The sequence below is a fragment of the Pogona vitticeps genome, chromosome 9, assembly GCF_051106095.1.
Source record: "Pogona vitticeps strain Pit_001003342236 chromosome 9, PviZW2.1, whole genome shotgun sequence".
Taxonomy (NCBI): Eukaryota; Metazoa; Chordata; class Lepidosauria; order Squamata; family Agamidae; genus Pogona; species Pogona vitticeps.
In genome coordinates this window covers 2,925,001-2,940,810 of record NC_135791.1, presented here as the reverse complement: position 1 = coordinate 2,940,810, position 15,810 = coordinate 2,925,001, and the positions used below count along the sequence as shown (strand labels likewise).

Below are 15,810 nucleotides of genomic sequence, written 5' to 3'. Positions count from 1 at the left end.
GAGCACGTAGCCATCGTCTCTCGAGACTGAAGGATGCCTAATTCAAAAATCCAACCAGTCCGAGCAGTTTTCAAAACTGGCTTTAATTGTCTTTACTTGCTGCCCAGATTACTATACATGCAGTTAACAAGCCAAAGGAAGAAACATTAACCCCCTTTTTTTTGTCTGTTTTGTTTTTTGAAAACCCATCTTTGTTTCCTTTGGAAAGAAAGGGGGGGACCTTGTCAAGAATATTTTACAAAATTTGAACGTGCGCCTTCGATGCAATCAGTCCTGCTGCATATAAACCCACAGAAAAATACAAGAGTGTTACATTTAGGAAAGACCACGTCACATAGAAAACGTTTACAGAGCACAGGTATAAAATTGCCGGGTTTGTGTGTGTAGGCGTGTTAAGTATTTTCTTGGTCCGTTTTGTTAAACCGTTCTCTCCACGGCTCATCGCCAGCCCCGTCCCCCTTCTTGTGCTCAAAGTTATGATGTGTGTGTGTGTGTGTGTGGGGGGGTTTGAACTCAAAAGTCTCACCCCCATTTAAGGGGGAGGGGGTTGACTTGGTATTCGACTTTCTAGGCAAGCCTGTCATTTGAAAGCAAAGGCCATTTCAAATTTTTAATAGCAGCCGAGCATTAGAAATATGAAGGAAAGTTTATAGATGCAGTGTGGACTTTTTTTCTTAACGATAAAACGAACCCAAAAATCTGATATAGGAACCTAACCGGTGCAGTTGCCAAGAATTCTCGAGCCATCCGGGTTATGTCCTTGCCATCTTCTACCATAAGCGGTGATTTTGAAATGTCTCTATGCACCATATCTGGTCTCTTATGGGCATGGTCTGCCAAATTTCTCACCCGGTTTAGCTTTCTGTCTGAATTAGTGCTTCTCTGTGCCTCTCTGGCCAAGATGGCATGGGAGCTGGTTGTCCACGACAAGATCTCGTGTTGCTGTGTGAAGAAAAGGGACTTTTTTTTTGACCTGGTAATCAATGGGTTGACATTTTGGTCACAGAGGCAATCGGCCAACGACAATTTAGAAACTTCTGTTTTGAGACGCATGCATGCATGCATAGATGGCCAGTCTCTGTCCACGCTCTGTTCAAGTTGCAAAAAAGCAACTGTGGATATCAATTCTCATAGTCCCTTCCGATGGACAATGTTGGCTAATGCTGACGGGATTTATAGTCCATCAACAACTGGTAGCTGTGTCATCGATCGTATCGGTTTTAATGGCCTTCTATATGTGTGGTGCCACCCTAAATGTATTACCTTCTACCAAGGCTCCCCGAAAATATCTGGTATACTAATCAAGATGGGCTTACTTGACTTGCTCCCCCCCAATTTTTTTCTGTCTTAGTCCTGGCATTTTTATGACTTTCCTGGAGGATGATCCGCGTACCACTCTGTCATCATTCTAGAGCAGTGGTTCTCCACCTTGGGTCAGTCCAGATCTTGGACTGCAACTCCCAGAAATCCTGGCCAGCACAGCTGGTGGTGAAGTCTTCTGGGAGTTGCAGTCCAAGAGCACTTCGGTTAACCAAGGTTGGGAGCCCCCATGCTAGAAGGAAGCTTCTTTTGTTGATAAACCTTCTAAAACTGGGTCTGCTAGGATGCTATGCTATTGATTTTGTTTACGATGCATTTTTTAAAAAAAGTATTGTATAATGTTTCGTGTTCACATATATCTAGTGCAATGCTCTTGGAAACTTGATCATGAAAGTCTTTTTAAAAATTAAAATAAAGGCCAGTATTGTCAGATTCTGGCTTAAGAAGGAGCCATATCAATACACCTAAATGTGCAGCTTTTTCCTTTAGAGCGCAGATATAAACAGTTTTTTTTTTCAAATGAGGTCTGGAGAATTTATCTGTCCCTTTTTTTATATTCTTAAAAATGTGTTATTGGATTTTAAAAATCTGCTTTTATGAATGCACTGCCCATTGCTGTAAGCACTGTATGTTTTCTTCTTAATAGAAACACTGGATTAAAAAAATGACCCTAATAAATAAATAAAAAATAAGTAAATCTCAGACCTGATCACAGCACAAGTTCCAGAACAGCTCCAGGCCGAACAGGATTCAGAGGTAGCGTTTCCTCTGCTTTCCAATGACAGTCTCCGCCGATACAGATCACTAATCATCACAGTGACTGTGTGCCGATTTTAGAATTTGATGGATTGGTTGATTGGGGTGGGGTATGGGGAAGAAGACATTGATGGAGAGGGGAAGGATTTCCATTTTGCTACCCTTCATGAACAACATTAAAAGGTAGTCAGCCCTTTTTTTCAAGAAATGAAACAAAAACTACCACAACCAAGAAGGCCACCGACATCAAAAGTGCTAACAGTCCAGAGGTGTTGGCTACCAGGCAAAGCCCGGCGCTCCATCTCGGGAGAGGCTATTGCACCCGCATCCAGAGAGAACGGCTGGTCCTTTCTGGTGACAGGAAAGCATTGCTTTGAGGTTCTTGCTACGAATAGCGGACAACGATCCTCCATTCCAGCAAGTGCTTGGAATGTATAGGCGTTAACAAATGCAGGCCAGTATCCTGTTGTGTTAGGCAGTTGCCAGATATGAACATACAGTAGGACCCCTGTATCTGCGGCATCATTATCCACAGTTTCACCTAGCCATGGTCTGAAAATATTAAACGTTAAATGGAACCCCCCCAAGAAATATGTATTTCTATGCTGTAATTACCATAACTAGCCACTAGATGGAACCAGAGACAATGCTATAGTATATAGCATTGTCTCTGGTTCCATCTAGTGGCTGGTTCTGGTAATTATGTCATAGAAATATGTATTTCTGGGGGGGTGTTTCTACTTAATATGTTTAATATTTTTTTTATATATATATAGTTCCACCCAATTTAACAGGCTTCTCTTTTACACTTCCTGCGAGGCTGATTGTGCAACAGAGTGCTTCTGGAACAAAGGGGCACTGATGAAACTGCCCACACTTCAAATAGGATACTGGCCTTCTTTCTTTTCTCCTTCCCTTCCCTTCCCTCCCCTCCCCCACCCAGCCCCAAATGTACAAACAGATCACTAATGAAAAACAACAACATAATCTCAGTTAGTACACCTCTGTTTCCATTTGGCCATCACCTCCATCTTTGGTTGTTCAAAGGCTTGGTGGGAAAAAAAAATCCCCAAAGACCTGTATTAAGGGCAGACATTTCTGCAAGGCCTCCTCCTCCATCAAAACTTCAGTATAGATTTAAACAACCATTATTTTGAGTGAAGTTAGGTGGGAGCTTTGCTTGTTTGCTTCACAATGTAATCAAAATTATCTTATAACTGCAGTGCTGGAAGGGACCCCCTCGATCATGAAGATCTGTCAAGAAGCAGTGGTGGGGAATTGAACTCCCAACCTCTGGCTCCACAGCCAGAGAGCTAACACACTGCGCTGTCCAGCATTTATTCCATATTTTTGTTTATCTTCATTTTACACCCCATTTTCCTTCTAGGGGGTCAGGGCAGTCTACACAGACCCTCTCCCCCCTCCAGAGTGGCTCAAGAGCTTTAAAGAGATGTGAGGCTCTCCACCTAACCCTTGGCCCTAAAAGATGATGCAACAGCAGCATCAGGTTGGAGAGAAGTCAGATGAAGCAAAATGATTGTGGACCTATGCCGTGGATGCTACCGCCATCTCCAGCTGGTTCTCCAACCTGAAAAGTGCTTCCATAGCAGATCAAACTGGACGAGAGACCAGCTTTGCATCCAGAAGCCATGGTGTGGTTTCCTCCCAGCCCTGGATCTAAGCAATCGGACTTGTAAAAGAAGCCTGTGTTGCCCACTTGGATGGCCAATCACAGAACAGTTTGCAAGACTGGGCAAGGAAGCAGAAGCTTGTGCTGTTTACAAACAGGAATCCTCCTGTACTAAATGCTGAGCTGTTACCCTATCTCCTTTGACCTGAGTTAAAAGGACCACTTCAGTCTACCCTAAAATTTTATATGAAATACAGAGGCCAGAATCTAGCTGTAGACAAAGAAAGCCATCACAACTGGGGTGACAGCAGACTGCGGAAGATAAAAGTTCTTGGCAGGCTCCTGTATCGTTTAGGCAGACGCCTTCTTAATTGGCTGGTATTGTTTCGGTTGTACTCTGATTAAGGGCCTTTGGATTCCCTTTTTGCAAACCTGCCTTAGCGAGATTTTTTTCCCTTTTATTTTTGAAGGTGAGAGATCAGAGGATTGTAATAAATGTGTAATATTGGGGGACTGCTTAATGGATGCCGGCAGGACATAAAGAATAGCGCGGGAGATTTAAACTCTGGAGACCCGAGTTCCAATCCCCACTCAGCCATGCAGCTCAGTGGCTGCCCTTAGGTTATGGCCACAGTCTCTCCCTCCTGGCCTGCTTCACAGGGTTACTGTGATGGATAAGGAGCAGGAAGGAGAGCCTTGGGCTCAAAGAAGGAAGGGCGTTTGATCCATGCCAACGGATCAATAAAGACAAAGCGACAAAGCCTGACCCAACGAGAGGCAAGGTGTGCCGGGAAAACAGAGGTGCTAACAGGGATTTTTTAAAAATCACTACTGTTTCTCACCATGTCCTGTTACCATGATCAGACAACCATATGAAACACGTTGCAACAGACAAGTCATGAAACCCATGAGGTATACAACCAAGAACGTGTACTTCACAAGAGCAGGTAGCCTTTGCACCGATAATTAATAGCATTGGGTCAGGAAAGTGGCTTGTCCCCGTGACGGAAAGAGACACCTGCCCTCTCCCTTAAAAAAAATAAAAAGACAAATCAAGATAAAAAAATAAATAGATTCACAGGTTTCTTCCACCCTCAAACTAATTTCCTAGACCTTGGGTTCATCTATAGTGCAAATTAACTACTAGATCCTTCGCTCATTAGTTATACGTTCTCTGCCTGAACTCACTTGTTCGGTTGCCAAGGATGAGTGTAGAGCGGCAGCGTTTGGTGAGATGTATGTTTGGGTCATTCCTCACGTCGTTCGCAGTTCTGGCTCTGGGACCAGCAGAAGGATCGCTCCTCAACCGAAGAGCTGGCTTTGGTTCTACCGTTTCTTCCTACCCCGTTGTTGACTTGAGAACAGAACCCCGGATCTCTTGGAATCCAGCACAGGTCGGCCGGCCGGCTTCTTCCCCTTCAGGTCTTAGCAATCTCTTTCTGCAGAAAGGACCATTAAAAAAAGAAGAGGAGGAGGAAAAGCACTGCTTTCCTTTCCATCCCACATTCAACTCCATTCTAAAGCTTCGTTTGACACCCCCCAGCTTTGGTTCAAGGCGAAAACTGAGCTCTTACAGTTTGTGGTTCGGACGGAAACCCTGAACGGAGTACCTTCTTTTCCATTTGCATCAGGTTTGGGATTTCAGACTCCAACTCAAAAAACAAGAGGTGGGGGAAAGGCACAAATCCTGTAGGGAGCGGGCGGTGGTGCAGGCTGTTGCCTATTTTCGGCAAGACTTGCTCAGGAGAACTCGGCAGTCCCCTTCCAGACAGGGAAACGGAACTTCTTTTTCCGTCATCCTTGTATGGACAATGGTATGTCTCTGCAAGACATCGTTTCAATTCTGCCCTCTCGGATCATGTGGGTAAGAAGAGAGGGATTAAAGAAAGGAAGCCACGTCACTCACATTTAGCATGACTGCTCTCGGTTGTTGCTGTTGCTGTTCTGCGCCATCAAGTCGCCTCCGGCGTATGGCGACCCTATGAATGAACGATCTCCAGAAACTCCTGTCCCCAACAGCCCTGCTCAGCTCTTGCAAACCCAAAAGTCGTGCCTTCCTTGAGGGAGTCGGTCCATCTCGTATTGGGTCTTCCTCTTTTCCTGTTGCCTTCGGCCATTCCCTGCATGATGGTCTTTTCCAGAGAATCCTGCCTTCTCGGGAGATGCCCCGAACCAATGAATCATGGCCAAATACAGAGCACGGGCCAAAGGTCCTGTGAACAGTTTCTTCATTCAGATCAAGTTACGATCACAGGTGTGTTATTTTCTCTTGTTTTTCCTGGAAGCTTTTAGAAAGAAAAATTGGGAGGTGAGAGTTTAGTCCCTTCCATTGCAAAATTTTTGGGGGGCTACTGGCAAGAGTAACCAATGCATGTGCCAAGGGTGTCCTCTCGAGGACAAATGGATTGCTTATACTGAAAAATGCTGCCCAATACAGTCTGGGACAAAAACATGAGATCAGGGACTCGGAGGGGAGTCCCTGCTTTCAAGTCTAGAAGGCTTGGGTGGCCTTGATAAATTGTAAACCCATTATTTTCACCTTGTGAACGCAGACACTGCAAATGTGAATGATGGGGTAGCTCCGTGGTTTAGGTCTCTGGCTGCAAAGCCAGAGGTTGGGAGTTCGATTCCTGCCCTGGGCCTCCTTGACAGGGGCTGGACTGGATTGTCCTTGGAGAGGGTCCCTTCCAGCTCTGCAGTTGTAAGAGGATGATTATAAATCCAAAAGAACTCGGCAGCCTAACCTTGCAGGGTTGGGGGTTACCCCACAGTTGTGTCTGTCTTGCTTGCATTTTTTAGAGGGCAGTGGCTCAAACCCCTTCTTATCATCATCATCCGGGGAATGCTTGGCCATTCCTTTCCAAATTCAGGGTTACGGGCAGTACAGAGTTGTGCTTGCGTTGGACCTCTTCGAATGGACTTGTCGCTTAACAGCTCCCTGTTGTGTTATCTTGGCAGGAGAAGATGAGAAATGCTTAACTGCTTTTGTCCATAGAGTAGTTGACATTTGCTGATGGTTCATGAAAATGTGCTCCTTGCTAGTAAGTCTCTCTCTCTCGAGCTCCCTCTCTCTGTATAAAAACATCTCGATGGGTTGAAAACGGGAGAACCCAAAATGATCTGATAAGCAAAGTTTTCCACCTGCCATGGCAGACCTCGGTGGGTGGCTCTTTTCTTCTACTGCTCCTCCTACAGTCCAGTCAATGTGAAACTTTGTAAAAATAATGATGATGAGGTCGATGATGAAATAAAGAATTCCGGTAGTATCTCCCCTGAGTATTTTCATCAGATTTCAGTAGGCACCTTCGTTGAAAGCTTCTGTAATTCTCATTTATGCTACAGGAACCGGCCCACCTTTTAGAGGGCCAGAGTGCTACTTAAAAACACATGCACACACAATTAATAACTTAAATCCTATGCAAATTTCCACCTACGTATATCCCACTGGGTCTTCGATGGATAAGCGATATATTATGGATCAGAACTTGGAAATAATGTGTGACATTTAATTTGGCGTTAAACAGAAGGAATACGCCTAATCTCGAAAAAAATATTTGGGGAACGGTTAATGTTAAAAACCGTTCCTTTTGAACTATTGTTCTTAAGCCGCATCATCTGGCTTGCCCTCTTGTTGAAGACTTTAGCATTGATGCATGAATTACAACGTGCTATTTCCAAATTCCACACTATAGTATGTGTGTTTATGTGTACTGTATAGCCTGAATTGTATTAAATTCAAAACGCTTAGACTAAGAAGGCCACACTCACTCCTTTGAGAAACCAGGAGCTGTTATGGACGTCCCTTCCCCGTTGCCCAACGGTGGGCCCCCAGAGGAGTACTTTCCACCTTGTTAAGGGCATGTCTTCAAGACCATTCCACCTTCTCTCTGAACACCAGCGGTTCAGCAGAACTGCCTCACCAACTGCAAAAGGATCCTATCTGGGAAGACAAATCAGGACAATGTAGACAGGACACGATCCAGACAGCATTTTTTTGCACATGCCCAACGGAAGCCGAGTAGCTCCATTCGGCTCTTGTGATGCTTCCGTTCAGTTTCTAAGAACCTAGCGGGACTAGATAGTGCCTCCAAAGACCCCGTGAAGACCCCACATGTCATGGAGATAGAGAACCCATTACATTCCTCCAAAGTTGAGAAATCAAAACACAAACCTTAATATGCTGTAAACTTAACAGTCATCAAATGCACCATTAGTAATTTTTTCCCCCTCTACAGCTTTGGCAGAATCTCTTCCCCTATCCCCCTATATACACTGCAAATCAGATTGATTCCTTTCCTTGCTCACTGCTTCCAAAGCTTGTGCCCCGAAATTATACAGGGAGTGGCTGGTTGGCACTTCCACTGAGGAGGTACGGGTGAGTGGTAGGTGGTGAGCTACATAATGTCTGGAAAAATGCTACATTTCTTTTTTCCAAAAAAAAAAAAAAAAAGGTTAGTTGGGTTGAATCTTTTTTTTTTCTTCCCATAAAATAAAAAAAATTCGGGGAGAAATTCTACCTTCTCCTTCAAAACCATGGAACGAAAAGAATATTAAGCAGTAAAGAAGGCGTTTCAATTAAACATGCTACTTGCTGTGGGATCAAAATGAGTCAGGTTGGAAACGTCTCCCAAGACATGTTGGAGACCAAAAGCAATGTTCACGGAAATCTGTTCTAAGATGATGTAACAGTCTCAAAATTGGGAGGCAGTCCTAATTTTGTGTTTTTTTTCTTCACCACACGGTCCTTTTCAATTCCCCTTTCCAATTTCTTCCTCATCACCTTCCGGAGTTTCGGAATCGCGTGCCTGCCGAGTGAGCGAGGGACATGAGCCTAAGATCGTTGGGAGCCATTTTCCTCCTCTTAGAGAAGAGGACAAAGAAGAATGGGTGAGAGGGAAAGACATGGAATATTTACAAACCATGCTACCAAAAGCTGCGGTAGATCAGGGCGTCCTTCTTCTTGTTGTTGTTTCTTCTTTCCTCTCTGTCATCCTTAAGGACATGAAGGACTTATTGAACTCTCTAGAGAGGACTGGGAGAGGCGCCGGGTGAGTGGTCCGATGGTGGAGTCCGCCAAGGAGGAAGTGGGGAAGAGCTTGTACCAACCTGTCACCGTGCTGGACAGATCCAGCTCTTCTAGTACAATCTGGGCCATACCCATGAAGCACTTGTGGTCCATGCGTCCGTAATCTCCCCAGACGATCACCTAAAAAAAGGAAGAGGTCAATGAACTGCCAGCAAAATTTCAGAACTGGGAACAGAAAGTGGCTTCCAGGGAACAGAAAGGTAGAGAGGGACATTGCTGTCACCACCATCATTCTTACATGATGTTAGACATTGTATAAGCAACTAATAGTGCAATCTGATGCTTGTTTACTCTGAAACCCTGCTGAATTCAAATTGTCGTGCTGACCACCAATGGCTAATCTCCAAAATCAAAATAAAGCTGAAGAAGAACACTAAAAGAACCATAGCACCAAAATATAATTTACTATTTGCCAGCGTATAAGACGACCCCCAACATTTTCACTCAAAATATAGAGTTTGTTATATACTCGCCATATAAGACTACCCCTCTTCTGCACACCTTCCACACATCAAATAAAAAGTGCTATTCATTGTCACCATTGTACGGCCGCAGCACGACCACAGCGCCTCCAGCCTGCCCCTGCATCTCCCTGTGACCGGCACTAGTGTGCAAGTGCGCATGTGTGAGCTCTGCGTAGACAAGGGGTGGGCCGGAGCGCCGTTGCTTCCTGCCGAGCAGAACAGGTCGGTTACGTCGAAAAGGCTGGCACCCCTGTCTCGCTGCTGATGCTTGTCGTGGCCGTGCTGGATACCGTGCAATACTGGACGGTATGTAGAATAAGGTGGGCAGGGATCAGGAGGCTACTATGGGCACCGGGCGAGCATCAGAAGGCCACTATGGGCATCTATGTCTATCCCAACTGAAGTGCACCCGGTGTATAAGATGACCCCCCCACTTGGAGGCATGTTTTTCAGGGCAAAAAAGTAGTCTTATACGCCAGCAAATACAGTAAATCACATTTCTGATGAATTTAAAGTCTATGTGAAGAACCAATTTGTATCACAAAGTTCAATTGATCATGAATTGTTTCAGGCTACAGAGAGGGAATCTATCAAAATCCTAACGAGAGTATGTCAACAAATATAGAAAACAAAACAACGGCCTACAGAATGGAAATGTTCAATGTACGTTTCGGTCCCCCCAAAAAGCAACTGCCAAGGAATGCATTAACCACAGGACCATCACAGTAATATCCCATGCAAGGAAAGCGATGCTCAGGATGTTGCAATATCATGGACCATCAAAAAGATGAATAAGTGGATGCTAGATGAGGTCAACCCTGAGTGCTCACTCAAAGGAGAGATCCTGAAGCTGAGGCTCCAAAACAATAGTTTAATCCCACTTTAGCTCTATCTGTTGGATTTGTAGTTTGGTGAACTACTCAGAACATTTGGCTGGAGCGCTGTAGTGCGCTGTGTTGAACTACAGCGCCATAGTGCTTGAACACAGAATTCTCATTAGCTCACTAAACTACTGATCTGAGGATTTCATCCCACCGACCCTCCCAATGGAGAGATGCAGCGAGTGGCTCAGAATCAATTAAAACAACATAATAGGCACAACTAAGAACACAGAGACATGTAACATCACAAAAAGAGGTAACAGGATTTAAAAAGTACATACGGTGATGTCAGCAGGGAAGAAGTGCCTGTACAGTGTCTCATAGAAGCACCTACCTGTCCAAGGCAATTAAAAGCCAGCCCAATAACAAAAGCATTTGCCTGTTGACAAATGGACAAGAGGGTAGAAGACCTCCTGGCCTCCTGATGGAACCCATTCTACAGTTTGGGACAGAGAAAATGACCCCAAATTGCTGTGATTCTGCGCTCTGTTTTAACACACATCTACTGAGCACCTCCCTTTGAAAGGTTTTTACTTCAGTGGAGATTCCCACCGAGGTCCCACAGCTTCGAGACTCTCCATTCCCTCATGCCCTACCAGGACCTGTTCTGAAGACGACCCGGGATGAGTTGTACCTGAGAAAAATACGGCGGGGGCTCACCCTCTTGAAAGAGGGGAGAACGCCATTCACCTGTAACATCCGGCCCTGAGGGCCCTCTTCGAAGAGCAGGGCTTGCTGATACAGGGGGTTGCAGGTCTTCTTGGCCGCCTTGGTCTTCTTCTTGGCCAAACAGGTCCCGTTTTCCAGCAGGTAGACTTTGACATAAGTGGCTGCATGGAGAGAGAGATGGCAAGGTTGATGGCCTGTGAGGAAGGCGACCGAGTCTGACCGGGGTGTGTGTGGGTGTGATTTTTCAAACAATGTAGTGGATGCATTCATGGACGCCTGCTATCCAGCTTACCTAGCCCCTGTTTAGGCCACAATAGACCACTGCAGGAGAACGACTGAGTCGTACCAGCTCCCTGATTATCACAGAGCAAGGTGGGAAGAGACTGATCTCCATGGAGATCTTTTAAATAAACAAAACAGGAAGAAGAAAATACAGTCGCGCACCGCTGGATGTTTACCTTGCTCTATGATGAATCCGCTTTACGTTGACGTTTTTGCGATTGCTTTTGCGATCGAAAAATGGTGTTTTAAATGGGCTTTTCTCGCTGTGCGATGATCGGTTCCCTGCTTTGGGAACCGATTTTTGCTTTACGACGATCAGCAAACAGCTGATTGTTGGGTTTCAAAATGGCCGCCGGCTGAAGAAAATGGCCACCCGCTGTTTTCTAGGACAGATTCCTCGCTTTACAGGCACCGAAAAAGGCCGCCGTATGGGATCTTCACTGGATGAGCAGGTATTCAGCCCATTGGAACGCACTGAATGGTTTTCAGTGCGTTTCAATGGTTTTTTTTATTTCGTTTGACGACGTTTTCGCTCTACAGCGATTTCGCTGGAATGAATTAATGTCATCAAGCGAGGCACCACTGTACACTTGGGTCGTCTTTCTACCTCATGCCTTTCAATTGTTTAGATTAGAAGCACTGCTCTAAAAGAAATACCCCTCTGTTCTTGCTGTTGACACCAGGTGTAGCCAGACTCGAAAACTGAGAAGGTCTTAAGTGGCTCTGGAGGTCTTCCAAACTCATTCATTTGCTGATAAATCCCTATCGTTGGTGTTTTAGACCAAAGAATCGGAGAAAAGATCTGTCTGCTGAAAGACTGGAGTTTCCCTTTGTTTCTTAGATATGACACCAGCGGTGGGTCCTACTCACCGGGAACACTTTTAGATCCTAGCTTCGGAGAGAGACCCCGGGCTTCTATCACTTCTACCTCCAGCTGTCCATTTCGGTCTGTCATTGCAAGGTGGACGTCACCTGGGGGCACAAAGGTAAGTCAGAGTGGGAGCAACTTTATGGCTTTAAGTGGGTCGCGTGTGGGATATGGAAAAGGATGGGGAAGGAGGAGGTAGGAGTCCCAGCCACCGGCTTCATTGTCAGCTGAAGTTCTGAGCAGGTGATGGAGCACAATGGAAGGGAAGGGAGAGTTACTATTCCCAAACTTAACGGGCACTGTCCAAGGTCCTGATCCCACCTCAGAATACAGAGAATGCTTCTTTGCTGTAGTTATGGGTCCTCACGCTGGAACCGACTTACAGTGACCCTACTAGAGCTTTCAAGGTAAATAATATCTTTAAGGAGTGGCTTTACCTGTTCTACTCCCCCAATGAGTTTCCACGGCTGAGCGGGGATTCAAACCTCGTGCTCCAGAGTCCTCGTCTGTCACTCTACCTACCAATCCACACACTCTTAAGTATCCACAAAACCACTTTAATGAGTGGCAGTTTGTTGGCAAAGCTGAGAGGCGACTGCTTCCTTCACACATGAGTAATTTGTTAATAAAATTCTGGCCAATATATTTTAAAAAATATAATGCACCCTGGGCACAGAATTCTGGTTCTCATGCAGTCTGAAACAACAATCAACCAATCAGGATGAATGACAGATGGGGATGAAGTTTTTGGAGTTTTCTGGACTCCAAATACCATCATTCTCCATTTCGGGAGTTCTACCTACCTTGCAGATAGCTTACAAATATCGGAATGTGGCTCACCTGGAAGAAAGGCCTAAACTGGAAGGCTTTGAGGCTGAGCTAGGCCTAGCACCACCCAAGCTTCCTGTTCCTGCCCCAGTGCAAGCTGGGAGCTTCCTTTCTGAACAGGAAGCTAGGTGGAGCTAGGCCTAGCTAAACCTCAAAGCCTTCCGGTTTAGGCCTTTTCTCCCAGGCGAGTCAAAATTAAGTGTTTAGAAATCAAGTTGTTTGTAAGTCAAGTAGAACTCCAAAAATGGGGAATTATGGTATTGTTTACCTAGAAATTTGAAGAATCCCATCCCTCAGGGCACCTTCCTTGCTCAGAAGCTGTGGAGGTGGGAAGCTCTTAGCTGTTCTCATAAACCTTCATAGACAATTGTCTGCTTTGACGCAACTTGTTTTGAGATCATTCAAACAGAGCAGTTATAAAACAGTGTCACCCGTCTATGTGAACACACAGTCCCAGGAAGTTTACATCCTGGTTCTTTCTATTTTTAACGAGCAGAGTGTAAAAGAGAATCGGTATGTCAGAGTAAAAGTCAAGATAAAGGTAAAGGTTCCCCTTGACATTTAGTCCAGTCGTGTTTGACTCTAGGGCACAGTGCTCATCCCCGTCTCCAAGCCATAGAGCCAGCGTTTGTCTGAAGACAGTTTCCGTGGCCAGGTGGCCAGCACGACTAGACACAGAACGCCGTGACCTTCCCACCAAGGTGGTCCCTATTTATCTACTCGCATTTGAATGCTTTCGAACTTCTAGGTTGGCAGGAGCTGGGACAAGCGACGGGAGCTCACTCTGTTGTGTGGATTCACTCTTACGACGGCTGGTCTTCTGACCTTGCAGCACAGAGGCTTCTGCGGTTTAACCCGCAGCGCCACCCACGACCCGAAAACTCAAGATATTTGGGTTTAAATTGCTGCTTACTCTTAGAAACCCCTTGGAGATGGTCTCAATGATAACCCTCTCTGTTAACATCTCAAATATACTTTGCAAACTCTATCATGGTCACCATAAGTCGGAAGAGAGTTGATGATGAGCAGCGTAAAGGCTGTTATTCCACTGTTTATCAGTAGAGGGCATGCATGGTCAGGCTCAATAGGTGAATATACCAGCAGAGTTGAGTTTCCACAAAGCCTATAATCTTCCCTGTTAATCAAAGGACTTGGCCTCAATTAAGGAGACAAATCCAGCAGGATTTGAACACCATCCCCTCTTTATTGTACACCCAGTCACTGCTTCCCCGGGGCCTTTAAAGAGCCTCAAGTTTTGAAATGTAATAGCAACGTTGAACACCGACGTGGTGTCTTTCAACATTGCTATTACATTTCAAAACCCAAGGCCTTAGTGCTGTTTCCATAAGGCACTCGTTTGATTTCTGTAAATTAAAAGTTACCATCTATTAAAAAAAATATATAAAAGAGTCCAGTAAATTTCTCAACAGAAGGTGGTTTCAAATCTCAGATTACCCTGGGCGTCAAAAATTGACTCTCCCCATGATGGGGATTAGGATCTTTTAAGTGTGCTTTGAAAGGTTGTTTTTCGTTTTTCTATCATTATATCATCCTACGTTTAATTGTTCCCAATTGTTACATTCCTTTTTGGCTTTACATACTTGTATTGTAATTATCGTGAGCCTTCTTGAGCCTCTTGATGGGAGAAAGAAATAACAAGCAATAAATAAAGGAATGAAATTCACAAATTCTAGAAGGGGTTCTACGTCACCATCTTGGCTTAGGCTGGGGACCGTTTTATGACCCTCCACCCTATGCCTCATCCACTCTGTGGGGAAATTGTGTGACAGAGCATCAACGGTATAGGGTGAAAACCAGGTTCTCCAAAGACTGGTTTGTCCACAGTCTTAAAGACTTAGAACACCCCGTAGTCTCACTCACCCATTGGCGGAGTAGCGAGCGTTTGCCGTCCCACGATTTGCGCTGGTCCAAGGCCATCTAAGAAGTCGCTGAACTGGCTTTCGGCTCCCAGCCTGGTCGTGGGGAAAATAAATCTAAAGGCAAGGGTGACAGCAGACAGAAAAGGGTGACGGGATGGAACAGACAGCGCGGGAGCAGAGAAGCGGATTTCCCTGCGGCGGGCATGAGAAGCCACGCGGGCGATTCTGTACCCTTCTAACCTTGCATTTCCGGCAGGTCTTGAGTCAGACTTGCATCGCTAGAGAGCAGGAAGGATCTGTTTTTAAGACTATAATTCCCACGGTGTCACAGGCCGCCTAACGATGAGGATTAAGGATTTGGGGAATTATAACCCCCCCCCCCAAAAAACCTCATCTTTGTGAAATTCTTCTCCAAAAAAGAAAGAATGGCTGAATTCATCTAAAAGTCGCCCTTGTCAAGCAGTGGACTTTGGCAATGGGAAGGACCTTTTATGTGTTGTCCCCTATTGGCGACAACTTCAGAAGTTCCTCTTTAGGAAGGGTGTGAAAGATGTTGTTTTTGACCATAAAGAAGTGTTGGAAAACAGGGACTCAGATCACCAAACTTCTTGCCCCTTTGAGATCTTTGTTCCGTCCGCTAGCTGGAGAGAAATTCAGGAAAAATAGCGCCTAACAGGAAAACCTCTGATCTTTCTCTGTCATGTTTATAAGCGTGGCAACTATACAATACAGAAGGCTGGGGTCAAGACAAAGGCGGGCCTTACGTGCCGTCCGAGCTGTTACTGTTGGTGCTTCCGTCCGTCGATTCCCGGCTGCCTTGCCTTGTAACCCGGTTCCTCATCTCCACCGCGATGCCGGTCTCTGTGCTTCGGCGGATGTTACTCCGAAGTTTTTTTGGCCCACCGTCTGGAAAAAGGCAGGAATCGTTACACCAAGCAGAGCGGGAGAAGACGTTCAGGGTCTGTAAAAGTTTCCTCAAGTCGACTGTTTTAGATTCTAATAAATGAAAAAAACTGTGTGCCATCCAGTCAGAGTTCTGACTTATGGCCACCCTTTTCAGGGTTTCCGAGATAGTGGAGGCTCAGAAGTGAAATTCCCTTCTTCTCTTGGGACTCTTGTGCAGCTTGCCCAAGGCTACCCAGGCTG

The 15,810-nt window shown here is 45.4% G+C and overlaps 1 protein-coding gene across 2 annotated transcripts in view; it reads right to left on the bottom strand.

Moving 5' to 3' along the window:
• Positions 1-64: 64 nt before the first annotated feature.
• Positions 65-15,810, bottom strand: part of RIMS3 (regulating synaptic membrane exocytosis 3) — a 57,601-nt gene continuing 41,855 nt past the window's right edge. For both annotated transcript variants that reach the window (XM_072979778.2, XM_072979779.2), the window contains exons 3-7: positions 15,429-15,570; positions 14,666-14,778; positions 11,959-12,060; positions 10,828-10,967; positions 65-8,912 (exon numbers count right to left, since the gene is read on the bottom strand). In XM_072979778.2, coding sequence (XP_072835879.2) covers positions 8,700-8,912; positions 10,828-10,967; positions 11,959-12,060; positions 14,666-14,778; positions 15,429-15,570 — 710 coding nt within the window. In that variant the 3' untranslated portion in view covers positions 65-8,699. The remainder of the gene's footprint in view (positions 8,913-10,827; positions 10,968-11,958; positions 12,061-14,665; positions 14,779-15,428; positions 15,571-15,810) is intronic.